This window comes from Empidonax traillii, unplaced genomic scaffold (assembly GCF_003031625.1).
Source record: "Empidonax traillii isolate 1590-97213 ecotype Southwest subspecies unplaced genomic scaffold, ASM303162v1 scaffold20:size5563877, whole genome shotgun sequence".
Taxonomy (NCBI): domain Eukaryota; kingdom Metazoa; phylum Chordata; class Aves; order Passeriformes; family Tyrannidae; genus Empidonax; species Empidonax traillii.
In genome coordinates this window covers 3803434-3829575 of record NW_020955213.1, presented here as the reverse complement: position 1 = coordinate 3829575, position 26142 = coordinate 3803434, and the positions used below count along the sequence as shown (strand labels likewise).

Sequence of the window (26142 nt, the reverse complement as noted above, 5' to 3'; positions counted from 1 at the left end):
ACCACCAGGCATATCTCAACAGAGATATGTCCCTGACTCTAAATTATCCCTTTTGTCTAGCTGAGCCACACTAGCCATGCTGACACGGAGGTTGGGGCAGGCTGGTGGTGAATTCAGCTATGCAGCTGATGGGGTTACCTGCTTCCAGGTCCTGCACTTTGCCTTGGAGTCTCTCTACAGCATTGCAGTGTAGACATACAGAAGCTGAGACATTTATTTGGGAATGAGAAGTCTGTTTAATTTGGGCCTACCCTAATTGCTGGTATGAAATCCTTAATTGTGTCATTAAACTATAAAGATCATCAATACGCTTTGATCTGACAAATAAAGATGCCTTGTATTCAGGATGAGTCACAAATGTGTGAGTCAGGAGAAGCGAATGGATCACAAATAAATGGCGATAAATGAAGAGATTGGAGAGCACAGCATTTTGATGTGTCTAATCAAATTGTCTAAAAGGATTGAAGCGATGCAAGGCTTTGATGGGTAATCCAAGACAGCTTTTTAACTAATACTTTGTTTTTCCTCTTTCCATACACAGACAACATTTCCTGTGACTCCATCGCTTGCAACAAGCCCCACGATGGCTTTCAGTCCCTACCTGAGTCATGTTTCTCCTGGGATGGGCTTGGTTCCTGCAGAGCTTTTACCAAATACTCCTGTCCTGGTTTCCGGAAATCCCACTGTTACAGTACCAGGAGGCTCTGCCGGGCAGAAACTGATGCGTACGGATAAACTGGAGGTATTTGGACATGTGATACAATACTGCTGACAGGGATGAACGGGACATGTGCTCCCAGCTGTTGCTCTCTCCTAGAATGACCTGATGCAGCACAGTGCAGCTTATTTTGCAGCTTTCCTAACACAGGGCTGTTGCTGTCTGATAGAGCAGACTCTTCGGGGGCCTGATCCCAAATCCTTGGAAATTTGGGAGAATTTACTCTTCTGACTTCACTGGATGTTAGAGCAGGGTTCCGATTGTTTTTTGTGTGTAATCTGCCACACTTCAAAAAAAAAATGCAAGTAGGCGATCCGCTCTTAGATTGAGTAGGAGATGTTTTAGAAGTAACAGTCGCTTCCCTTGTCTAGAGATGGGCTTTTACAGAAAGGTTTAAGATGGGAGTGCTGGGGGGGGGGTGTTGGAAAGACATCTCTCCCCCCACAGTTGGCTGGGCGTGCTGGGACTTAGTGTTAGAGGAGTTATAACTTCTTTGAAACCCTAAGCGGAGGCTCTGCAGGAGATAAGGGCTGAGGACCTGAATTCAGAGGCCCCCGCAGGTGTAAATTATAACACAGGAAGGTAGTGGAGAAGGGTGTAATTTCAAAACACATTGTTTTGTGTTATGTGCTTTATCTTGCCTTGCTGATGTCTCACCTTTCTCCACACTCAGTCTGATAGTGCCCTGGTATGTGATTTGCACCACTAGCTGTAGTACTCAACAGCTTCTCTCAGCTCCTCAGACAAGGAAACCTTGCAGATCCATTTTGTGAAACCTTTTCCTCTGCCTCTGATGCTTCAGTGGTCGTAACTTAAGAGGAGCTGCAAGATCTTAATAAAACTAGTAATTTTGGCAACACCTTCAAAAACACTGTGTGCTGTCATGTAATGCCAGGGTTGGGGTTTTATTGTGAAGGGCAGTAGACTATTTATGTGAAAGAGGCACCTCATATTTAAGAAAAAGCACTTGTTGCAAATAACAGCAGCATGTAACATTTAGAATTAAATGTCCTACCCAAGAGTGTACTCCGTAACAAATACATAATATAGGTGAGACATAAATGGCAAAGTTATTAACATTTAAGCTTTAGAGGCATAGCAGGAATCCTGAGCATCCAAAGTTTTGTCAAAATGACATTGTCTTTATGGGGTCACTTTGATTCTGCACAAATTCTGTATTTCACTTGCATTTGGTAATTGGCCTTATTAACGTTGTGGTTTTTTTCATCCTCTGAAGCAGTTGTGAGTAGTACCAGTTGCTCCTGTGACTGTTGGTATATGTGCTACCCCAGATGAGCATGGATTTAGAATACATATGTGCTTTAATGTGGCCAACTGAACTGATATTCTGTATTGAAAATACTGAATGAAGAGTAACTTGATGTTCTGCTCAATGATGTGACTTTCTTTTAAGGTTTGTCGAGAGTTTCAGCGTGGAAATTGCACACGTGGTGAGAATGATTGCCGCTATGCTCACCCTATAGATATTGCAATGATAGACACAAATGAAAATACTGTTACAGTTTGCATGGATTACATCAAAGGTCGATGCTCTAGGGAGAAATGCAAGTACTTTCATCCCCCTGCACACCTGCAAGCCAAAATCAAGGCAGCTCAACACCAGGTGAACCAGACAGCTGCAGCTGCAATGGTAAGTAGAGCTCTTCTCAGGCTGTAATTCTATTGCTAAGAGATTTCACGTGTCATATGTGTTGTTTGTGGAAAAGTAGAGAGCTTTGTAAATGGCTGACTAGAGAGCCGAGAGCATGTGCAAGATGCATCCCATCTCTTCATCCTTTCTCTGTGCTCACCACAGCATGAAACCCTCAGTGGCACAGTACATCTCGCCAGGTAGGGACATGGTGACCAACCCAGTGATTTTCTGACATGACATTGTGATGTGACATGAATGCAAGTGCAACAGCACTTGGAACCTTCCTTGGCTAAGTCGTAGGGGTCAGTTCGGTTTCCTCAGTACACAACGAAAGCAAAGACTGCCCATCCTATTACAGATCCTTTTCAGGGAGATCCTGGCCTGTTCAAGTCAGTAGCAAAATTTCCACTTAAAAGCAGAAAATATACCAATTGTTTGAGCTTAACAAACTTGTGCCTGATACCTTTGCCAAGGCTTAGTGAAATTGCAAGACACAAACCAAGGGTGACCTCCTGACTTGTTTGATGCTTTGGACCTATTAGAAGTGGTCCTACTGCACTTTAATTTGAATTGTGTCTATATCTACACTTCTGAAAATGAGTCAAGGAAGACTTGCCAGATGAAGCTCTTAGCTGGAGTGTGCCATTTTTTTGAGTTTGGTTTAATGGCACCTGTTTATTCCAGAGATGAGGGAGCTGGGGAGGGAAGAGGAGGTCCAGGTGTTCTTAACCATGTGTATAAATTCCTGATGCAGGATGTAAAGAAGGTGGAGGCAGACTCTTCTCTGTGATGTCCAGTGAATAGGACAATGGCACAAATTGAAATTCAGGACATTTCATTTAAACATAAGAAAAAAATTCTTTGCCAAAGAAAGATCAAACACTACAACATCTCCATTGTTGGAGACACCTGCCTGGATGGAGTCCTGAGGAATCTGCTCTAATTGACCCTGCTTTGAGCAGGATTTTGGTCTAGCTGATCTCCAGAAGTCCCTTCCAACCTCATCTGTTCTGTGACTTTTTAAATTTTTTTTTAAATTAATATTAAAAAGGCTCATCTCCTCTTTGATTTAGAATTGAGGCTACCAAAATTTTTCTAAATACCTTTTTTTTAAGATAGTGGAGGAATTTGCTTTTCGTTCGTGGTGAAGCATAATGCAAAACCAGGGCAACTCTAGAAATTAAACAAGTGCCCTCCTTGTATCATCAGTATTACCTGGAATATAATTTGAAGAACCAATTTATACTGCAGTATTTATTTGTCCTGCAGAGTTTATTTATTAGTTTTCTGATTGTTTTTATTATTGTTGAAATAAGAACCCAGTCTGTTGAAAAATAACCTTCTGAAATGAAACTCTTGTATTTTTTACAATTGAATCTTTATTTTTTCACTAATTATCTAGGACATTGCTATTTAACCAAAGCCAGTGCATGTTTTATTCATGCTGCTGGCTTCTCTTAAAAATGTAATTAACCTTATTTGTATGCTGTTAAGTAGAACCTTTAAAATATTTATTGATGGCTTGTTGCATCACCCCGCTACCAAAACAGCCTACATTATTTATCGACTTTTCAAGGTTTGATGCATTTACTGTACCTGTTGAGGTGTAAGACTTTAATAATGGGAAGAGTGGTGCCCCATTTTCTTGGACCAAAATACAGATGACAGACAAAGGGTGTACCTTCTAAAAGCAGATTTGGAATGACTTCAAATCTAAATTCAGAATTTCTGAGGGGCCCGATCCTGCAGTTACTTGACATGCACAAGTAGTAGCTTTAGTCACTCCTGCTTGGCTGAAGTCAGTGCAGCGCTGGATGAACTGGGCCAGGCTCGGTCCCCAGTTCAGGATGGCACTTAAGCACGTGCTTGAAGCTCCCTCCGTGTCCGGTGGTCCTTCCCTCTCCACGGGCGCTCTGCTGGCCCCTGCATGGCTGTAGCTGCAGCACTGGGGCTGCGGCCCAGTGCAAGTCCCCCTGCAGGTGCTGATCCCCGAGCGCTCCTGACCCGCTGTGCCGGCCGCCGCGACCAAGCCCTAAAGCACATGTCCTGTGATGACATTTCTTTACTTTTAAAACTTACCGAGGCAAAATAGCTGAGTAGCCACTAGGCCAGGTAATTACCCAGCCACCCCACGTTGTGCATGCCTCGTCTTTTTAATATATTGTATAATGCATTCACTTTTTTTATTTTTTTTTTTCTCTTCGCCTCCCCAAATTGTTGCTCTCTCTTGACACACCTCTGCTTGCTGTTTTTGTTACTGTGCTTGACCCCCCTCCCTGGCCCATTGCCATCATGTGCTCGCTGCCTGCTAATTAAGACTCAGCCAGCTGTCAGATCACTGAAGCGACCGCTCGAGGCAACCTTTGACCTGGTACTTGGACCTTTCACCTTCTTGCTTTGCACGTAACCATCTTAGTCTGCATGAAAGCTTTCTGCTCTTGATCTGTGGTGTTAGTGCCCGGGGAGACTGCCCATCCCAACCAGAAATGTTGCAGTGTGCGTTCAGACATGCCAATCCTGCGCCCCACACACCATCCACTAATGTTCGAGCTTTGCCTCCTGAAGCTTGGATGTGTTTTGGAGGCAGTGAATAATCTTGGGGGGAGGCAGCTCTGGCTTTTGAAGTGTTTTTTTCAGACATTGGCAGCTTTGGAGTCACGAGGTGCAAGGTTTCAGTGAGAATTTAACTCATTAGGTCTGCTGTGGGCTGTAAATGCCAGAGGACTGGGTGGTGTGGGACAGATCCAGCAACTTTTTGTGGTATTCCCAACATGGCAGCCTTGCCTGGCAGTGCCATGCTGGTACTGCCCTGCACAAGGGTGTTCCTGTGCAATGGACATAACTGAGATTTAGGGGGGAGAGGGCTAAGCAGCATCCTTGGAGGTCTGTGCTGGGAACTGAAGCAGGTTCAGTGCAGGACCTGTGTGCCATGTTCAGAGGAACTGTCTAGTTCCTCCCCTCATATCCCAGTGGGACAGTGTCAGCAAAAGGAGCTCACTCTGGGTGCCTTTTGCTTCAGTCTCAAGCACAGGATCTGCTCCCTGAACTTCTGCCTGCAAGCTGTCTTCATTTAAGCTACCTTCAATTATTTTCTTAGTCTCAAATAATATGCTTTACTTGGTTTTGTGATGCTCAGAGTGAGGCAAAAGCCATTCTCAGTCTGCTGTCAGTCCTGGCTCTATAGAAGACAACTCCTTCCCATTTTCCCAAATAACATGGGATTCAATACATCTAAAAAAAGCAGCTGCTGTTGCTCAGCTACAGCGGGAAAAGAGAAGAGTGGACACAGAAACCATTAAGCTGGTGTTGCTTCCCATTTCCAGAGCTAGGAAGCAGAGGCTGATCTGCTCCCCCATCCTCTCTGAAGACTTGCTTTTGGGTTTAAGTAGTCAAGAGAGTCCCTTATCAGAGTTTTAGGCAGCAGCAGTAGGAAGCCTTGCTAGGGACCAGCTTCTGCCAGCAGTGGTGGAATGACAGCCTCTCACTTCCCACTCCTCCCAAAGCCAGTGCAGGCAGGACCTGCACAGTGCCTCGCTGCCCTCTCCAAGAGACATCTCTCTGAGGAGACATGGTCTGGCAGAGAATGGGAGAGCCCTTTACTCCCCCACTGAACAAAACCCCACGAGATAAGTCACTTGTAATAGTCTGCCTGCTCTGACGCATTGGAAGGCTTGCAGCCACGTTGTTGAAATATGTCGCCTCCTCTGAACCCTTCTCAAAGACTTCACCAGAGGAGGAGTCACAGTGGTGATAAGAGCATGTATAATCTTCAGAGGAAACAGCTCACATTGCTTCTGCTGCTTGCCAGGGAATGGGGGGGTTACCTCTGCTCTCTCAGATCAGCCTGTGTTTGTCGCACCTGGGGCTGAAGCAGCAGACCCAGCCCCTCTTTGCTGAGTGCAGAGGGGTGAAGATGTGATCTGCTCTCAGGAGATAATGGTGCCAGGGGAACTTGCAGGTGCCATTATATTGTTTGTTGCAAAGATTTAATCCATTTCTTGTCTTGCAAAAAAAGAAAGAGATGTTTGTTAACCAGCACATGGGAAATTTTGACTTTGGCATGCAGTGTGTTTTTATCTCTCAGTCTTGCTGAAGGATTGCTTTCCATGCCATGCAGAGAAGTGGCACGAGCCTCTTTGTTCAGATTCTTGTTGCAGCAGGAATGTGGCTTTCCCAGCCCAAAAATGGGAGGCTGCTTGGCATTTTTGTAGTGGAAATTGTTCATTGGAATCAGTGCAGGGTTATCACATGGATACTGAACTGAATCATCCCTTTAACCAGCAATGGCTGGATCATGTTGCACAGGTTGTGTACCCACGTGTGCACACAAACACACAAAAAGAAAAGAAAGTCAGAATAAGTTACTCTGGAGATGTTGCATTTATTTATTTGGGTTTCTCTACATGGCTGCTGTTCGGGGAGCAGTGGTGGGACTGCCATAGCTCTTTTCTCCCAAGGGGCTATAGCAGGGTAGGAGGAAGAGTGATGCTGGAGAGACGATGGGAGAGTCTGTTGTGCCTTGACATTCCTATGGCCTGGTGGTGTCTGTATGCTCCTTACTGTAGTGCTGGGCTCGGGAATTGTCCCGTAAAGAGCCAAGGCATTACGGCAAGGTCTCAAAGCCTTCAGCTGTTCTGCCTTTGGCACTGCCATTATGGGATAATGTGTTTTTTTGGAGTGGTGACAGGCCAAGAAGCAGGGAGTCAAAAGTCCATTAAGTGCCTGGCACAGTTGCTTTGCTATAATTAGTAAATTCTTTTTCTGAGGCAGATTTTGGAAGTGTCTGAAAATAATTGTTTAGCAATCAGGCACTGTAAGGAGCATGAATTCAAGCAGCAAGTTCTTCAGTCAGTGTTAATCTGTAAAACCTCTCTGATGTACATGAAGCTACTCCAGTCTCTGCAAGCTGCAGATGTCTCCCGTGCCTGGAGGATTCATGTAGCTGTCATTAAATAGAAAAGATATAGATACAGTCAGATTTAACATAGATACCAATGAGAGCTTACCTAGAAATGAAAACTCTTAGATCTTTACCTCAAAGACCTCATCCTAAAATGTGGACCTTAAGTAAAAGATTTTGGTGTCTGTGTCTGAAAATATTGTCCCATCTTTGACTGTTATCTTCTGGTACCAACCAGAAGAAATCTGGAAAGATTAAATCCTATTGCTGCCAGTGGATGCCTGCTAGCACTAGCAGAGGATATGTGCATGTCTGAGGGCAGTTTTGCAAATGCAGTTTCTTCTAATTTTCTTTTTTAATATTAAAATCACCCAAAAGCCACCATATGAATAGGGATAGGATGGAGTAATGTTTTGCCTGGAAATATCTTACTTAACATTTCTCAGATGAGCAGTCTCCCATAGCAAAATAAATTTAAAGTGAAACCTGTTTCTAGATGGCGACAAACTGTTGCAAGCTTTCACTTACATTCTGTTGTGTCTTGATCTTCATAATGCTTTAAAATCTCTTTACATGTATCCTTTCTTCTGAGTACTGTTTGTTTGTGGCTTTAACCCTTCATTAGCCAAACCTCCTCCATTGCCTACCATTCACTGTCACCTATTAAAAAAAAAAAATAGGAGTGATAACCCTGTTTTTCAGCCATTGCTTTGCTACATGATACAGACTAACAACTAGTCAGAAATGACCTGATTCTGCATGACTTCCACGTGCGTAAATCTCATTGACGTCAATGGGAGCGTTACGTGCAAAAGGACTGCGGGGCATAATTAAAAAGGACCCTTTTCTATCACAATGTGGAGAAAAAAGTGTGGTTTCTACTTGGGTACAATGAAAAGCTGTAAATCATTAGAAACATTCCTGTCTCCTAAGAACCTGACATACTACTTTGCTGGTTGAGACATGCTTGGGTGAATGATGAGTAACTCACTGAGAAAAGTTCCTGAGTTGGGTTAATGCTTTTTACCAAGTCTGATCATGAAACAGGTTTAACAGGCTGGAAGAAGCTTGGTGGTGTGATAGAACAAAAAGAGGGGATTTGTCAATGGCTTTTTCCACTGTTAGTAATGAGTGAGCAGTATTTGACTGATGGAGGCCACCTTCTAGAAAGTGAGGGCAGTTTAAAATGTGCTGGTGGTGGCTGTGCTGTTGGTGTGAGCAGTGGAGAATCAGACCTGGTCTTGACCATGTTGCTCAGCCTCTCTACTAACAAGTGGAAAAGCATTTCACAGTAAATGTAATGTTATATGTATAATTGGCAACAGCTACTGCTTTACCACCTGGACACTTGGATTGGCTGCACACAGTGTGTACATTTCCCCATATGCACACATACATGTAGGCAGGTGTTGAACTAGAGGCAAACTTCCCCTTTTTTCCATGGCATTTGTTGCTTACGCTAATCTTATTGTTTTAAAGTAGTCATCTACTATATTTTTCTTACCTGTTTGTTTTGGGTTTCTTAATGCTTGTTGCCTGCAACTGCTCTTTGTAGCATCCTGCCCAGGTGATCAGCTCTCCCCTTCCTTCTCCTTGTGCCTTTTTTTACCTCTGTGCCCAAGTCAGTCCTGCTGAAAAGCTTGTTAGCATCCCTGCTCCTTCTGGACTCTCCCCCTTCTCCTGGTGCATTTACTAACTGCTTATCTAGTAAAGCTGTTGTTTCACCTACTACTTGTACTGTGACTTAGCTGCTCTTCTCTTCCCTGTCTCGCTAAGTTGATCACAGTTGCAGGTGATTTGCAGCCAAGACCCCCTATTATTTATTGCATGCTTGACCTACATCTGGGCCCCTTTATTTACTCCGCTTGTCTCTAATGATCCCTTATCCACAGGCCCTGCCGCCTGGTGCACTTCAACCTTTACCAAAGAGGCCAGCACTTGAAAAAAACAATGGTGCCACCACAGTCTTTAACCCAAGCGTTTTCCACTACCAACAGGCTCTAGCCAACATGCAGTTGCAACAGCCTACATTCATCCCCACAGGTAAGCGTCTCCTTGCTTTCCCCACCATCATGGTTGTTTATTTTATGACCTCAGTGTTCAGCTAATGAGCAGATTTGTAAGAGTCCTTAGCAAAAGAGTATTGGTGTGTAGTTTCATGTTAAAAATGGATGAAAAATTAACATCTGTTTGACCTTTTTTTTCCCTTCACCTACTACAATTCAGAGCTTTTCACTTGTAAAAATCCCTTCTTAGCATTTTTTGTGTGGTTTGGGGTTTTTTTAAGCAGTCAAACTAAGAAAAATGTCTGCATGTTTTTCTGAATTCATACTTTCTGTTTCTCTTCCTTATGGTTCAACTGGTTAATCCCAAATTAATTCTTTAACTCTTGCTTAGCGCTCTTACGCACTCATTAAAATGTCTTACAGACCTCTGTACCTGCTCTCTTGAAGCTGCAGGTATCTTCATGAGCTTCTGTCTCAGTGACCTACATATTCCAGCAGCTGTGATGTTTATAGAGGGGACGGTTCGTCTTTAGTAAATACAAATTACATAATCCTCTTTAAAGGCATATATTTCCCTCTTGCTTGTCTTTTGACCAGTACGATACCCTAAGCTTTTTAAAAGCAATTTAACTCCCAGCTTTTACTGTACCTTTAAGGTCTCAGAGTAAAATTGAAAGATGCAGTTCAGTAATTCGTATAGGACTGGAAATATTAAAGTGGCAGATGTGACTGACTGCTGACTGGCCAATTAACATCTGCTCACTGCAACCAAATGAAAACCAAAACCTGCTTAGAGTAGTAAGCATTGTAAGTGGCTGAATTAGGAACATTCCAGAGCTGAGAGCTCGTGTTTTAGTATCATTATTATCATTCAGAGCATCATGAGAAAATTAATGCCCAATGTTTTTATTGTTTAATGCTGTATTTACTTGCCAGATGATATTTACAAAAATATATAAAGTGGTTCTCTGGGCTGACCCCTGGAGGTGAACACACAATGGACCTGGACCTTGGCCTTGCTGTTCCTTGGGGTCAGGGGAAAAGCTTTAGGGACAGTCCTATCCTGAGACCAAACTCTCAGGTGGACTGGGGACCTAAGCCCTGTGCTCGTGTGGCCTTTCTGTTTTGAGAAGGCTTGGAGACACTCAGAACTCAGCAGCTGCCAAATTGTTCTTCCGGGGAAGTAGATTCTCATATGAAAAGATGGAGGAAGGGACTTGAGCAGTAGCCTCCTACCTTGTGCTCTGCAAAGTGCTGTTGAAGGGGATGGGCTGAGCTGACCTTACCACAGCTCTGTTGTGTGGCACCTTTGAGAATGCCAAGGCCCCCAGCTGGCTGCAGGCTCCTCTTCCTCGAGGTCGCAGTTGCCAAAGCTGACATGAGGACGTGCATTTCTGATGCGAGCGCCATAAATCAGCTTTGCCCGGCGCTCGCCGTGCTGGGGTGCCCTGTGTCATGGCAATGAAATTACGCGCAGGGCTGATGTGTAACAGGTCTGCTTGCAGGCACCTGCTCTCTCTTGAGGTCATTAACGCTGGGCAGAGCAGCAGATTTCCAGTCAGAGACCGGGTCTCTGAATTTACGTTACGCATCAGGCTGCAGGTCTGGGCTCAGCCTTTGCAGTGCTCTGGAAGGCAAAGCAGAGGGGTGGCACATCGCAGCTTTCACTGTGGGGAGGGGAAACGAGCTGTTGCTTTTCTTAGTATCTCCTGTTCAGTTATTGAGAGATCAGCATGGTGGGTTGCCATGGGGGGAGAATTCGGGGTGTCTGCTGAAAATGGCATCATGACTACAATTGTTTCAAGTCCAGAAAAAATACGCCTTTTTCAGCTTAAACTAGAGACTTTGAATCCCAGTCCCCTGCTCGCAGGAGTAAATTGCTTTTGGAAAGTCAGTTTTAACACGAGTATGACATTCCTCTAAGGGCAGTTTGTTTTCTGCTGACGTGATCAGAAAGAAGTCAGCGTACCCAACACCAAAAAAACCCAAACAACCCTGATTTCTGGGATCAGTCATATTATTTGATACCAAGGTGGGAGAAGAAGTATATTCCCTACTACCCAAGAATTAAAGAATTAATTTGGTTTGCTATGATCTCTTAAAACTGAGTTTAAACTATTTATGTACCAATATGCAGAATCTGTTTGCATGTGCTTAAATACTGAATGCTGCAAAGAGAATACCTGCTTTTTAGTTAAAAGTGATATCTAACACTGAAGCTTCACTAATGAAATATCCCTTTTGTTCATCTTTCCACGCTTCAATGCATGGTGTGCAGGGTCAGTTCTGTGCATGACACCCACTGCAAGCGTTGGTAGGTTTTTCTACACAAACTTCTCAACTTTTCTTAATCTGAAAGAGACTGCAAGTTAGTATGCATCAGTGAGAACCTGGGTGGCTGAGTGGTGTGACTGTCTATCTACTGTCTTCTTTGAGGCTTAAATGGTTGTATTCCTTTAATTTCTGTGCAGTGCAGTGTTTATGTGAATTATAATAAGAGAATCCAAGGTGGTGTGTTCCCACCCCTATTTAGTTTTGCTGCAGAGACAAAAATTTGTCACTTAAAATGTTTTTACAACCCATTTAAGTCATCTGACAAAAGGAAATAGCAATGGGAGGATCCTGTTGGTTTGGTTTTTTGGGGTTTTTTTTGCATCAGGCAGATTAGAGTTTGGATTTTTGGTTGTCCTTTGGAGGACATTTGTTTAACAAAGGTGCTAAGGAGGAACACATCTGGGGTCAGCCCCTCTGTTAGAGCAGGGCACTGCTTGTACAGTGAGAGAAGCAGGGCTTGGACCGTGGACTGGCTGAAGAGTCATCTCTGTAGGGTAGTGTCAGGTGTGCAGGCACAGGGGATGGTAGGGAGGCACCGCTGTATGTGCACGTGGGATGCAATGAGGTGACAGGGCTGAGAACGTGCTACTTAGTGCTGCAGGAACCACTGTGTTCAGGCTCAGCATCTGGGTCTTACTGAAACCTGTGCAGGCCTTTGAGGACTTTCCCCTCTGTCTACAGCTGCTGGGCACAGCAGAGCAGGTGAAAGCTGAGCTTTCATCCTCCAGCCAAGGTTATACAAGACTCCTAGCATCCAGGTGTGTGCCCGCTTCAGCCAGAGGGAGAGAGGTGGGAGCAGGAGGGGAGGGTGCAAGGCTTTCCAAGAGCAGGTCTGAAAGCTTTGGCATGACTGACTAAGCACTCTGCTCTTGAACCTCCCCATTCCTATCAGCACAGGGAGGACACACCGCTTGCATGACGGGGAGCTGAGTCCTTCAAACACACCTCTGTCTGTAGGAAACCCCAACCCACACGCTCTAACATCTCACAGCCGGAGTGTGCCCAGCCCACAGGCACATGTTCCTTCCCTGCTGGGGCTGGACGTGCCTGCTGGGGTGGAGGGGAAGGCGAGTCTGCTTCCCCACCGCATGTTTGTGGGGATGGCTGGGCCTTCCTGCGGGTGCCTCGGCCCAGCAAAATCCCCCCAGGGTTTGGGGGATGCCCGTGTGTGCACCAGAGCATCCCCCTCCAGTATTGTGCTCCGCGGGACGCGCAGCTTCAGGAGGTTGCCGAGCTCCCTGCTGCCGTGTTGTCCTTTTGGATGCTCTTCCTGCAAACTGTAGCTGTTCAGATGCATTTGTGTATTCTTCCCTCTCGGTCCCATCCCCTCTCCATCCCCCACCCCCCGACCCCGCAAGAGGGGAGTTTTGCCAAATCCTCTGGAATTAGGGTGGAAAGGGAGCATGCTGAAATATGTACAGAGAGAGCTCGGGCTGCCAGCCACTCGTTTGCCGTGCCTCCAGCTCTGTCCTGTGCTGAAACACGTCCCCGCTAGAGAGAGACGAGAAAACCTGGTGAAAGGGCTGCGGCAGCCACTGCAAAGTGCATCATGTACCTCTGGTTGCTGGCGGGGATGGGGTGGGGAGGGAAGGGGACAAGCTTTCCCAGGCGGGCGGGAGGGTGCGCTTGCCAAAATGTCCCCACCCAAAGGAACGTGCACTGGCTGTGTCTAACTCCCCACGGGTGCGAGCTGACGTGGGCTTTTGCTAGCACACCCATCCTCTCCCCCCTTTGGAAATTTGGCCCTCGGAGTCTAATACATCATTGTTCTGCTTATAAATGTACTAAGTGTTGAGAATGTTTTGGTTTTTTCCTTAATTATAATTGTAATTGGCTTTTCCCCTTCTCTCTTATTTTTTTTCCCAACGCTGTCTTGCTTTGCACTGTGATTGCATGCTGCGCCCCGATGTGTCCTTCATGACGATGTCACATGGCTTGTTGCTGTGATTCCTGCCACGCCCCCAAATCCACCACATGTTGCCATGGTTACATAAAAACAAACAAACAAAATATATATACGCTCCACCCTCCCGTATGTCGCTTCCATGGTTCCCTTCCGAAAGTGCCCATGATGCACGGTGCTACGCCCACCACTGTGTCTGCAGCAACAACTCCTGCCACCAGCGTCCCCTTCGCTGCAACAGCTACCGCCAATCAGGTTTGGCCCTTTCAATGGCTTTCTTTCACGTGTTCAGATCTCGAGGACCGGGCGAGGGCTGGATCCCGTGCGGGGTCGAGCATCGTCCCGACCCGCTCGGCGCAGGCTCGGGTGTGCAGAGGCAGCGTGTGCGCGTGTGTGTGTCTGGGGATCGGTCAAGAGCCGGTCCTGCTGTGTGTGGGATGGGCAGCAAGCCCAGCCGGAGCGTAGGGATGGGCGATTGGCAGGGGTGCAGGCTTTTCTCCGAAAGCATAACCTCCCCCCCAGGCCCTCAAAACGTGGGCTGTAAAACTCCCGAGCGTAACTGTCGCGAGACCTGCAGCACTTCTGCTTTCAGTCTCAAGCAGAAATACCACCCCGAGCATCCTTCCCTGTGGTATTTTGGCATGTCCTCTCCTGGCTGGAAAGTAGAAGTGGAAACACAAAGTGGCCTTTCCCCACTACAAAATTGGATTCTAGTAACTACCAAAAAATCCCCAAACAACCAAAACAAAAAAATGAGGGAATGAGGTTGTGAAGTCTAAAGTTTTTTTACACCAGTAGCATGTCACCCATCCCTACAGAAATGACTCTGGATGTGCAGTACGTGCTGTCGTAGCACTGCCATAAGTGTACAGGATTCCATGCATGTCTGCCAAGCCATAATTCTTTCCAAAACTTTCCTCTGAAGATACTGAGTGTGATGGCTGCTTCCGCACCAGTCCTGAACTGTTTATACACAACTTGTCCTAGTGATGCTTCCTGACAATTTGGTGTGCCACAACTTTTTCCCAGTTAGACCAGAGGCATTTCAAACACTTCTGTTTATTTTTCCCCAGTACTTACTCTAGCATTTTTATTTGTTATGCTCTCAGGTTTAGAGCTATTGCAAAGGAATCGGGGTGTCACTTTGCTCTGTAGGAGGCTCTCAGCCGCGCTGAATGCCAGTAGTATCTCCAGGGGCATCCTCTAGTCTTTTGCTAGCATGTGGTTACGAGGATTTCAGTTTGAGTTTTGCTTGTGTAAGTCCTAGGCAGTGCATTTCTGCTTAGAGTAGGAATTGCCAGTCTTTGTCCGTGCTTTGTTGTTACTTTCAGGCAGAGCAGGTCTTACTCAGACTCGTATTGGTCATGAGAAGAAAGCAGAAATTCCTGTGAAGTGTTGCTCTGTGACTGTATGAGTCCTGTTTCAGCCAGATAGTTTAAGGGCATTTCTATCTTACTTGTAGTCTATGGAGTCAAAATCTCGGTACAATCACCATGTACTTCACAGGGCATCAGAAGTGGTGCAGCTACGTTGTACTTAAATGTGTAGCAAAATAAAGACTTTTTGGGAATGAATCCTGTTTTATAAGACACTGATGTACTTGCTAACTTGATACTGAAGAGAGAATGAACAGCCTAATCTCAAGGCAATGTTTTAATGTGTTGTGTTCTTTGGTTTTTTTTTGCTGTAGATATCCCAGTTATCAGTAGATGAACTGAGTAGCAGCATGTTTGTTTCACAGATGTAGAAGTTCCCGATAGAACAGTAAGTTCCTTTTTGGTATTTCTCTTTATGGTGGATTGCTTTGTACACGGGCACTGCGTCCCCCAAAGTGGGGCTGGCTCAGGCAGAGGGACTGAGCCCATGGCACCCCAAGTGTCTTCACGCTCTGCTGACTCAACAGGAATTCAACAGCTGCAACGCCAATACAGACCAGCCCTATGGTTTATAATGAGCAGTGTTTCCTTGTGTCTGAAATACCTGTTTTGTGGTGTTCACAGCCTCCCTCAGTGCATCCCCCGAGTCCAGCGGCTGTGTTTACAGGTTGCTCTTGCTCTGCACAGCTCCCAGCTGCCTGCAGATGCCTCGGGGATTTGCAGTGTTGGTGGCAGAGCCTGCTCTGGTAATGAGTCAGCTGAAAAGTGACATTTCCTTTCCTGGGGTAAGCAGGATTGGGTCGGCAGCAGTTGCTGTGCATCTGCAAGGTTGGCTTGGCCTGAGCAGAGCTCTGCTGTTCAGCTGCAGTGAGGCACATGGTGGGTTTAAGACCAGGATGGATGTCAGAAGCAAGTCTTCATCCTGCTTGCAGATCCTGGGCTTCCCTAGGCTGCTAGTTTCCTCTGAGTGAGAATGATGAGAATGAGTGGTTTGTCCTTTGACCTTATTTCACAGCCATAGCAGCAGTGTCATTTTTCCATTGCTTTTCTTTGTGAGTTTTAGCTGATACTCATGAGATAAAATCCTTTGAGAGTTTCTGTTCATCACTGTATTTTTTTACCCCAAGAGAGCAAAAAGCAGTTCAGCCAATTCAACAAGAGGTCACCAGATTTTCTCAAAGCAGGCCATTTAATATACACAGATATGCAACCCATTTCGTCCTTAGGTCACATACTACAGGCAAGTACTTAAATGCTGGAAATTAATTTGGCTAGCAATTCTGTAATGATATCTATTAGCAATCAACAGAAGTTACTTTTCTCAGTGGTAGCCTTATCTCTGCTGACCTTAATTAAGTACCGCATGTACCTGACCTGCTAATTGTGCCCATGGATCCCTGCTCATGTAGGGATGACACCAAGCTATCCCCTTAGTGAAAATGTTCCTTGTACAGTGTGGGGCTCTTCCAAACAACAGACAGACAGATGTGACACCTGATGTGTGGACCCATTTCCGTAACACACGTAAAACAGTTTATTCCACCTGATAAGAAGATCATTTGCATTGGAAGAGCCTAATTTTTAAACTCTTCAAGATTGCTTTCAGCATTTATTTCAGGAAACTTCTTTTTTTTTTTTCTTTTTCCTGAATTCTTTTCACTATTATGTGTGTGTGTGCTTAAACTCACACTGTCAATAGAGATTTCAGATTAGGCAGGGAACATCCTTGGGTTATATTTGTTTAGTCAGTAGGGAGCATGGCACAGTCTGACAAACAAGCTATCAGCCATGCTGTTAAGGATTGTGAAAAACCTTTGCTTGAATAAGTAGGGTTAACATACTGAATTTTACGGGATTTCTTTGGAATCAGGCCACTGGACATCATGGGTCTGGGTCAGACAAGGACCCTGTTCCTCACAAGGGCAGTGTAAGCAGGTGTGTGAGTCACGGCTCTGCCAGAAGTACTTGTTGTCCTCTTATCACCTCACAGCTGTGGGACATAAACCACTGTTGGAGGCTGTAGAAATGGGCTATGGTCCCAAATATCCCCAGTGCTTACAGACCTACCAGTGACCATTGTCAGCAGCATGTTTTGATCCCATTCCCAGTAGCATTGTTACCACCTGTGTGTGTGCATAAACTAGAAGTGGCCCGTTTCTTGAGGACAGATTGTTTCGTCCAGGCTGGCTAGCGTAGCTCTGCAGCAGACAAGTGTTGGTTCTTTCAGGGAAGTATTTTCACAAGTACATCCCAAGAGAGACCATTTGCTCCCAGAAGAGGGTCCCCTGAGCACAGGATTTCTGTGTCTGTGTTTTGTTTCTGGGCTCAGTTTGCCTTTGACTCATGGCTCCTTAGGATCAGATTTAATGTGACTGTCTGAAGGAAACAAGAGCTAACAGGGATCAGGGATTCCTTCAGCCCTCTCTTTAGTTACTCTGTACCCGGCATCCTGTCCAAAAATCAGGCTATTTTTTGCCCACCTCCCTCTTTCACTGTTTGTCTTCTCAGTGTTGTAAAGTGCATAGGAAAGGGAAAGCCCTAACTGCAGATTTAAGAGGATGCCAAGTGTGTTAATAGCAATTTCACCCTACCTCAGAAAATTAATGCATTAAAATGTTTTCTCTCTGCAACATGCTAATGACAACCTCTTGGGCATTGCAGTGAGGATGTAAATGTATCTTCTTAGAATGGCACTTAAAATATATATGTATTGACTTCTTATTCTTTCTCTGTTGTTGTTTTTTCTTTTTCCTGCAGCAGACCATGTTGAAATTCTGAACAGTAAAATTATGGAGCACCAGGACTTCTTGGTGGGAAGCTGCGCATGGCCTTTCTGTATATATCCCCTCCTCCCTCTATCGTTCTCTACCACCTCTACAGTAAGCCTGTTGCAGCCTACATGTTAACCAAAAACTGATCAATGGGAATGTCAAAAAAAAAAAAAGAAAAAAAAAAAAAAGCACTATAGAAACAATTAACAAACAGCGCTCTGTTATATGAGATATACAAGTAGGAAATTATAATAGACTTTTATAACACATTACTTTAACACACTTAATCATTTTATGACTACCATCCTGATAAGTGCATCTGCACAGAGGACTGTTGGTTTACTGTATACTATCGATGGATAAATGTTTGTCTTGTTTTTAAAGTGTTATCTTACTGTTTTGTTTACATCATAGTCTATTGATTTGTTTTAAAGTGTACATCATTATCAAGTATACTCAATACCATTTTTCATTATTGTTATGTCTTAAGTTTTCATATACTGTAGGTTTTATGGGGTTTTGTTTGTTTTTTACTAAAAATGTTATTGTGGGAAACAGGAATTATGTGCTTGAAAAACACGACACAGGAATGTTCTGCCCTTTGCTGGATTTTGCTGTTAATGTCAGCTAAAGTTGCTTGTGTTAAATGTTCCTTTTATCATTTAAAATTTGCCTTCAGATAGTCTCCAAATTTTTAGTACAAGTGATATAGAAGGACAGCTGTCATTTTAGTCCAGCTCAGGGTATTCCTTTCAGTACAATGAGCTGATTCTGGAAACTTTTTTGGGGGGGGGGGGAAACAAAAGAAAAAAACCAAAACCCCAGGCTCAGTAAGGGGGCAGGAACAATTTGCTCAGACAGGGGAAAGCATCAAGGGATTTCTGCAGCTCTGTTGTCCATTGAAGTGCATTCTCAGCTGAACACGGCGCACAATCTCTCTCGCTGTTCTCATGGTGCAGTCAAAACAAACAAAGGTGGTGATGTGAGACAGCTTCAGTTGGGCAAAACCTCATTGCATTGGAGAGGAGCAGATGCCACCCATTAGCTGGAGAGGGCCCAGAGCCTCAGCTCAGCCCACACTGGGCAGTACTGAGCCCTGGGGCTTGTCTCTGCCAAGCGTGCTGAAACATTTCGGCCTGAAATCTCATGTGTCTCTTCTTCAAATTTTGTCAGCATGCAGCATTTATTTAATTACCCTTTTTCATAAGTGGATGATATTTTTTCCCCCCCGATCTCTGGCCCTTTAAAGAAAACACAGCAGTAACAAAGCAGGAAAAAGCTTGGCGTAAGCTTTCTGCTGTAGATAAACATTTGTCTTAATGGAGCTCCTGTAGGTCAGTGGATATATTTTGGCACCTTCTACTTGATCAAGAGCAATGTTTGCTGCACAACAAGGGCTAGTTCTCAATACCTCCTTTTCATACGCACGAATTAAACCATTTCAGCCCATGCACCCTGGACAGCCCAACCTGTCGTTATGCTGCGTTGCTGAACAGTCTGGCTGCAGAATGCATTTTGGTTGAGGATACCACCAAATTCGTCCCTGTCACAGCTCTACAGTATCATTGGCATTATGGAAGGGATGGATTTGCTGCTGTAAATCCACAGACTCCATGCAAGGAGAAAGAGAATTGTCATTGAAACCAAGCAAGAGGCCAACTCCCAGTGTTCGGAGGGCCGCCCACCCTGAGCTCACAGTGATCCTGTAGAGTGCCAAATTCTATCAACCACATTTTCTTCTCTTTTTCAAATTGTTTGTCCTGGTTAGAGATTTTCCTTGCCCCGTCTCCTCCAGTGTGAGCTCAGGTAGTTTGCTAGATATGAATCTCCACGGGCCACAAGTGATGGAGGGCCATTTAGGGCACAGCCTGTGTGCCCCAGAGCAGGCTCTGACTATCTGCCCGTGGAGACTCGTTCGTAGCATGAACCTTTGAAGAGCCCAGCTCGAAAAGGCCTTGAGCCAGAAGGAATCTCTCTGTTCACTTCATCAGACTTTGAACCAAACTCTAAGAGAGGGTGGAGGGAAAACATTCCCCAAGACCTGCTTTTGGACCCAGTGTTTTGACAGTCGCTTGTGTCCGTGGATGTTCCCCAGTCATCTGCGCTCACAAGCAGCCTGAAATCAGTGACTCTCATTTGTATTGGCGACCACATACCTGTTCTTTTCACCACTGAGTTTCTGTTTCCCAAAACCATAACATTGTTAGTGGAAAAAGTGGATTTGAGTACTTCCTGTTTGAAATTATTTGTGTATCAAAAATGGGTTTTGCACAACCTGTGCCAGTGCCTCAACAAAGAACAGAGCTGATCTTCTTAAGCCAGAAAGGATGCATTCAAGCTTGTATGGCTTTATGAGTTCAAGGAGGTTGAAATTTTTTCAGTGCTAAATGGATTTTTGTATATCTTGACACTTTGATGTAACCTCCTGTTTTATTTATCGACTTAAACATCTGGCATAGATGTGCATAGAATGTAAACCTAGAATACATGTTTTCATGTCACATTTAAAGCACTGAAAAAAAAGCGCGTTTAAGGATTATTTTTTATTAAAGAGGTCCAATGAGGGATGTTCAGGGTAGTTATATTAGGTGCCACAACAGTTTTTATATTGCTGGCAAATTTAGTGTTAATTTGTAAATGAGTTTAAGGAAAGAAAAGCTTGAAGCACTAAACTTCACCAAATTCAAAACAATCTCGGCAAAAATGCCATTTTGAGGTAGCACTATTTAAACTAGTTGTGCAATGACTTGCTCTAATTTTCTTTGTTCAAGAAAGAAAAGAAAAAAAAAACAGTCGCCAGACTATAAATTTCCTAAATAGACTATTACAAAGTCACAGAGCTAGTTAGTGACTCTAAACAAATGTCATAAAAGCATGAATATCATCCTTTATTTGACAAGAGATGTATGTAAGTTTGTTTAAATCGATATAATTTTAGTGACATTTTTATAAGCTTCCCACTTTCCATGAACCTATATTTTTTATTTATCCAAAGTTATTTCTCTTTGTCCATTTCTCTCAGCCTTATGCAAACAATATGCAAGAAATGCTGAAACTTGGATAAAACGGGTCATGCAGAGGGAAAATGAAAGCTGAGATTGATCATTTTCACGAAAAAAGGTTGTTAGTAGTTTCAATATAAAGTACTACTACTAAACTGTAACATAAGCAGACAATAAAAGAGGGATTTAAAATAAAATGGATTCATAAAACTATTAAGATTATTTTTGTTAAATACAGTGTTTTTAGTAATTTGGAACATGATTTCACAATCAGCCGTGTTTTTTAGTTGGAAATGTCTAGCTGATGATTTTTGACTGTGTATTTTTGCATCGCAATGTTCTAGAAACCATTACCTCCCTCGGCCAGCCCGCGCGGGCCCCCTTCCCGAGCACTCCGACGCGCTCTTCCTCCCCGCCATCCTTCCCCGCTGTCCCACACCACGCTCGGAGTGTTCCCGAAGGGCAGCACGGCCGGGCTGGCCGCCGACCACGGGTATTCCGGGTTCCCACGGTGGGTCCTCCCGGCGGGTGTGCCGGTGGACATCCTGCCGGAGCCGGGACCCCCACGGAGGCGGCGCTGGAGATGGGTGTGTGTCGTGGGCGCAAGTGGCCGGAGGAGGAGACGCGTGTGCCGGCGAGATGTCGAGATTGTCCCCTGCGGGCCGCGGCTGGCGCGGTAGAGTAGCTCTAGGACACGTGGGTACACAGCGATTGAGAAACTGGAGTCCTCGTTTTGTTTATCCCTTGTACATTTCACAGACATGAAAATTGAAAAAGGTGAAATTTATGAGGAAAATCTAATTTCCCATTCCTGTTGAATGGATTTAGTTTGATATTGACCTGATTTTACCATGTGCCTGTTGAAGGCCTTAGAGTATATACTGTATGTTTAAGACTGTAATAACTTTTAAAAAAAAATAGTTGATAGCCTAATCCAAATGTAAATAGAGCTACAACACATTGTTACTAGGCTACAACGCATTAATTCATGTCATATATTTTCATTTCTCTACCATTAGTTTTTAAGGTTTTCATTATTGCTTTTTTTGATATCTTTAGTAACTAATGAATTTAATTTTGAAGGAGAGTTAGAGAAAGTTTAAAATTTTTAATACATGTATTCAGCCCATTTAGTTATATTCTAAACCAACACTGAAGCATGGTAAGGTATAGAATACAGTCCATAACTAGTTTGTATAGTTTACAGTTTAAGAACAAAATTAACTTTGTATGTAACTCCTACAATGATAGATTCATTGTTAACTAATTATATTAAGTTGTTGTTGCTATGGCAACAAAACTACAACATGGCTACCTTTGTATACATTATTTGTGAAATTTTCACATGTAAATTAAAAGTGATGTGTAACAGTATGAGCTTGTTAAAGGTACAGTTCGATACTGTCAGATAAAGATATGATTGAATATTTTTAAAATCCCAAAGTCCCATGTGAACGCTGAATTTGTGTCTTTAAGGTCACTTTTTCAGTCAAGAAGTTTACAACACATGGATTTAGAGTCAGGTTTTATAGCTTGTAGAAATTGTTGTGTGGCAAGGGTTATTCCACAGTATTTTCACTTCAGAAACATGGCAGCCTGTATTTACGACATAGTGACCGGTCTTGCTTTCATTTCACATTCATTCACACAGTGGGAATTCAGAATTAATCCGTTTCAGTACTGTAGCTTTGCCTGCAATTTTCTTTTCTCCAGAAATTGAGCACTCACATGATTACGTTATGATCAGGGCTAAATAATTACGCATATAACTATTTTAATACTAATTTATATTAGCAAAAACTGTACATAAGAAAAAAAAATATTGTGGAATGACCCCGTAACAGTGTTGAAGATACAAATATGCTGCAGTTAAACTGATTCAGTTAGTGTACGAATGTGTGAGACACACCTTTTTTGCACTTATGTACATAGTCCACGAAAGAAATCCTTGGAACTTATTTTGAATATAAAAAGTCTGTAATAATACAGGAAAAGTTTGTAAAAGAGATAGGTATTACTAAGGCTTTGAAAAGGAGGAGTTTTTTGCTATAAAACTTATCTGAAAGCATGATGTTGCTTTGCTGTTGTAAAAGCTTTGTAGTTTGCCATAGCTTATTATACAGCAGACTGATAACAGGTCAGCTCCAACCTGCAGCACAGAGAATGGGAAACAGTGTGGAATTAATTAGTAAGGTCACTAGCAAAGATTCAAATTACTTTTTTTAATCAGCCTACATTTTCAAATACACCCCAGGTCATGTTTCTGATAGGTTGTGTTCTCAGTGAATCCTATTAGGACCGCTGGGTCCATGGCAGCACACATGCATTTTTCCTAGCACCTAATCCTATTTCTAGCTGGAACTGTTTATCTGTGGGAGGTGACTGTCATTGTGGCGAGTGATTTAAATCCCAGCAGGAATTTGAGATGTCACAACTTATCGATTCTTCTTTTTTAACCTTTTGGCGCAAGGTATCAAAATGGAAGGGACTGGTGAGCAGCGGATGGACAGGGAGGGGCTGGGATTGTCTGGGACCGGTTCCTTCTGCTGTGCAACAGCCGTGGTGTCCCTTTGAGAGGCACGTGGCAGTGCTGCTGATGGCGCTGCTGGGCGGTGTTGGGACAGGGAGGGGAAGGCTGATGGCAGTGTGGCCATCGGGGTGCTGCAGGCCGGGGTTAACGAGCCCCTTTGAGTTGCCACCAAAGGAGAGCAGAGCCGTGGCCCCCCAGCCCAGCCCACTGATCAGCCTCGTGTTCCTGTTTGTGTTGGTACTGCCGGGGCTCTGCAGTACTGGGGGATTTTGAAGAAGCTGAAGCGCCTGTGTTGACCCATTTATTTTTGGCTGGAATAAGTTTAGGGTTTTGTTGGATTTTTTTTTTTTTTTTTTTGCACAATGCAGGTCTCAGATTTGCTACAGAAAAGACTCTGGTTTTGCTGCGAGGCTGGTCCTGACTCAAGCGATGAACTGAGTCCTCCAGAGCAGAACGGGTGGGTGGTGGCACTTGATGCCACCCCAGGGCTGGGGGCTGAGCTGTCACTGCCAAGTGCAAGACCTGCTCTTCAGCCTGCACCCCTGGTACCTTGGAGGTTCCTGTCTCCTGGGGATGCCAGCCCTCACCAGGGGGTTGTGTCGGTGGGTGGTTTGTTGAGTCAGAGTCGTGTCATCATGCGGCCCCAGGGTCGTTAAAACAAAAATCGGATGCTGCCTCTCTTTGTGGTGTTGTGACAACTTAGATTTTAATACAAAATAATCACATAGTTCTACCCCCACGTTATTAAGGCTTCCCTTTGCTGTAATCAATTTCTATAATCAAGCTCTTTCTCATTTCTAGGATTATGAGAGAAAAATATTTTGCACTATGCGAAATGAATCATAGCCGGTCAAACTTTGTAGGGGTATGAGCATGATCATGGTAACACTGCTAAAATCTTTGCTAGTGATCTTTACTGACATCCTCTATCATCAAAAATAACTCTATCTGCCTCTCAAAGGAGATATTTAAACATGCAAAAATAAAACAACTCTTAAATAAAATGAAGTTATTTTTCCAAACACACAACAGAGAGAATTACCTGACACCGAATTACAAGGTTCCAGTTCTTTATTACTGTACACAGATGCTATTTGATAGTGGTGGAAGCCAAATGATTTTGTTGCCATGGCTTTTGTATCCTAGCAGATGAGGGGATGATAAGACCATTCTTAGATTGGATTATGGGATTTTTTTTTTCTTTCTGATTAGCTTTGTTTTAATTATATTTTTATTTTAGATCATGAAAATGAACCAACTCCCCACCCTTTATTACATCACCTGACAACAGATCACTATTTTTTTTTATAAATAGAGAATTGTATTTTAGGCAATCACTTAAATCAAAGAGAGAATGTTCTCCTAAATTGTTAATTTTTAATTTAAATATATAAAAACATTTATACTATACTGTGTAAAGTAGATCTTTGAAGCACATTCTTCTTTTCATAGGCATTTCTGGTAAAACAAAGTAAGGGAAACATTAGATATCAATTTAATGGTATAGTTTAGAAAATATATACAAATGATTACACTTAGCCCTGTGGAATTGTAAGAAATTAAAATATCATTGGATCCAGACAGGCGTAGGTTAATGCAATGTTTCAGTTCCATAACACAATAGTTCATTCCCTCAACTGCTACCAACAGGGTGTACGCTTTGAATTTATTTTTCTTTTTGCCACATTATATTGCTGTAGTGCTTGTACGTGCTTTAGAAATGTGCATAATGCTACTCATTTTAGTATGTTACTTCTATATTGTTATTGTTTATTTTTTGATCTTTTAATAAAGTGTATAAAATTCTTGGTTATGTTTTTTATGGATCCATATCTACACATTAATAGGAGTTTACTTTAAAAACTTTTCAAGTTCCAGTTTATTAGTCCCAAACTTCAAAGATTCTGATGTAAAAATAATAACTAATGAAATTGATTCAATGTTGTATCTAAAGTGTAGATCAACAGAATAAATTTCTTTCCAGAAAATACCTTCAGTATTTTGAATTCTGTAGCCAGTGCCTCCTTTTTACCGGATGCATTCGGCCTATCATATTAAAGTTACTAACAAAAGACAGACATTTGTATTTTAGAAAAATAAAAAGTAAAACTTTCCAGATGCTGCCTTTTGGTTTCTCTTGTGCCTTAGACCTTTGGAGACACATGTGATGTGGCCTGGTTGGTTTGTATTTTTCCATGCTTCCTTTCTGCCCCTGTCTGTGATGTGATTAGAGAGGAGATCAGAGCTGTGCGTTCCAAGATAACCATGAAGAATAAGTCGACTACCATTCAAAGGCCTGCAGCTTTTGTGGCACAGTGGTGTGTGCATTAATTTTTCTCTTTCAGCATTTGTGTCAGATACCGTTTTGAATGTCCCGGTGCAATAATACAGCAGTAACCTCCCTTTGGCAGCAGCCCGGATTCCCCAGCTCTCTTCCAAGTGCCCAGCTTATCCCGGGCTGCATGGCCAGGCTCAGGCCTCCAGCCGGCACAGGCTGGGAGAGCCTCTCACCATGGTCTGGAGCAACCACAACTGAGCTTGGTCTAGACTGCTGCAGGAGAGAATTGCTTCTTGACAAGCTTGTTTGTTCTTTTCTGTAATGTTGCACAGATTCAGAGGTAAGAAAACTGCTCAAAAGGCACTACCAACTTGGTTCCCACCTTCTTGCCAACAGAATTGCATAAAAGGGAGGGGGGCTTCTACCCTTAAGTTGGCTTGAGATCACCACTTGCTCCATAGAGGCTTAAAGCTGGAGGCACCAAGCCAGGGCGCGTGGCTGTGCTGGGCTGCAGCGTCACTCTTCTCGTGGATGGCAGAGGACGACGTCAGGAAGGCCCTGAGGATGTGAGTAACTGACCTCCTGTGACATCTGAATGTTGGTCCAGCACCCAGGACAACCAGGATGATGGCTGAGCCCAGATGGTGCTGCCAGAGGGGTCTGATGCCAG

At 43.7% G+C, this 26142-nt stretch overlaps 1 protein-coding gene across 5 annotated transcripts in view; it reads left to right on the top strand.

Moving 5' to 3' along the window:
- Window positions 1-18445, top strand: part of MBNL3 (muscleblind like splicing regulator 3) — an 86690-nt gene extending 68245 nt beyond the window's left edge. For 2 of the 5 annotated variants that reach the window (XM_027899339.1, XM_027899317.1), the window contains exons 3-9: window positions 542-742; window positions 2133-2369; window positions 9165-9315; window positions 11557-11592; window positions 13676-13770; window positions 15206-15279; window positions 17649-18445. In XM_027899339.1, the coding sequence (XP_027755140.1) occupies window positions 542-742; window positions 2133-2369; window positions 9165-9315; window positions 11557-11592; window positions 13676-13770; window positions 15206-15262 (777 nt within the window). In that variant the 3' untranslated portion in view covers window positions 15263-15279; window positions 17649-18445. The remainder of the gene's footprint in view (window positions 1-541; window positions 743-2132; window positions 2370-9164; window positions 9316-11556; window positions 11593-13675; window positions 13771-15205; window positions 15280-17648) is intronic. The other 3 variants (XR_003572965.1, XM_027899325.1, XR_003572966.1) reach the window with 3 other exon arrangements.
- Window positions 18446-26142: the final 7697 nt, after the last annotated feature.